The sequence below is a fragment of the Merops nubicus genome, unplaced genomic scaffold, assembly GCF_000691845.1.
Source record: "Merops nubicus isolate BGI_N331 unplaced genomic scaffold, ASM69184v1 scaffold36914, whole genome shotgun sequence".
NCBI lineage: Eukaryota > Metazoa > Chordata > Aves > Coraciiformes > Meropidae > Merops > Merops nubicus.
In genome coordinates, this window is record NW_008606888.1 from 472 (window position 1) to 970 (window position 499).

General features: G+C 63.3%; 1 protein-coding gene across 1 annotated transcript in view; it reads left to right on the forward strand.

The window, feature by feature from the left end:
• LOC103772458 (protein LMBR1L-like) overlaps positions 1–481 on the forward strand; it is a gene marked incomplete at its 3' end in the record, with an annotated part of 832 nt that extends 351 nt beyond the window's left edge. The window contains exons 3-4 of the mRNA XM_008939791.1: positions 151–224; positions 320–481. Coding sequence (XP_008938039.1) covers positions 151–224; positions 320–481 — 236 coding nt within the window. The remainder of the gene's footprint in view (positions 1–150; positions 225–319) is intronic.
• Positions 482–499: the final 18 nt, after the last annotated feature.

Here is a 499-nt window from a genome sequence, read left to right on the forward strand (position 1 = left end):
GTCGCCCTCAGTGTGCTGTTGTGTCCCCCCATCTCCGGCACGGGCAGGGTCCTGCTGGCTCTCCAGTACCAGGGAGCCCCTTGCCCAGCCCAGGAGGGGGGACCAGGCCCTGTGACAGCTTTGCCCCCCCAAAAAAACCCTCCTTCCTCCTCCCCAGATCATCGGGAACTGCGTCTCCTTGCTGGTGCTCAGCTCAGCCCTGCCTGTCTTCTCCAGGACGCTGGGTGAGCTCCCAGGGTGCCCCCAAGACTTGGGTTTCCCTAGGATTGGGGTGTCCCCGGGACTTAGGGGTGCCCTGACCAACCCCCTCACCCCCCAGGGATCACCCGTTTCGACCTCCTGGGTGACTTTGGCCGTTTCAACTGGCTGGGGAACTTCTACATCATCTTCCTCTACAACATGAGCTTCGCAGGGCTCACCACCCTCTGCTTGGTCAAGAAAGTCTCCTGGGCCGTGCAGGCCGAGCTCATCCGAGCCTTCGGTGAGGAGGGGGGGGCTC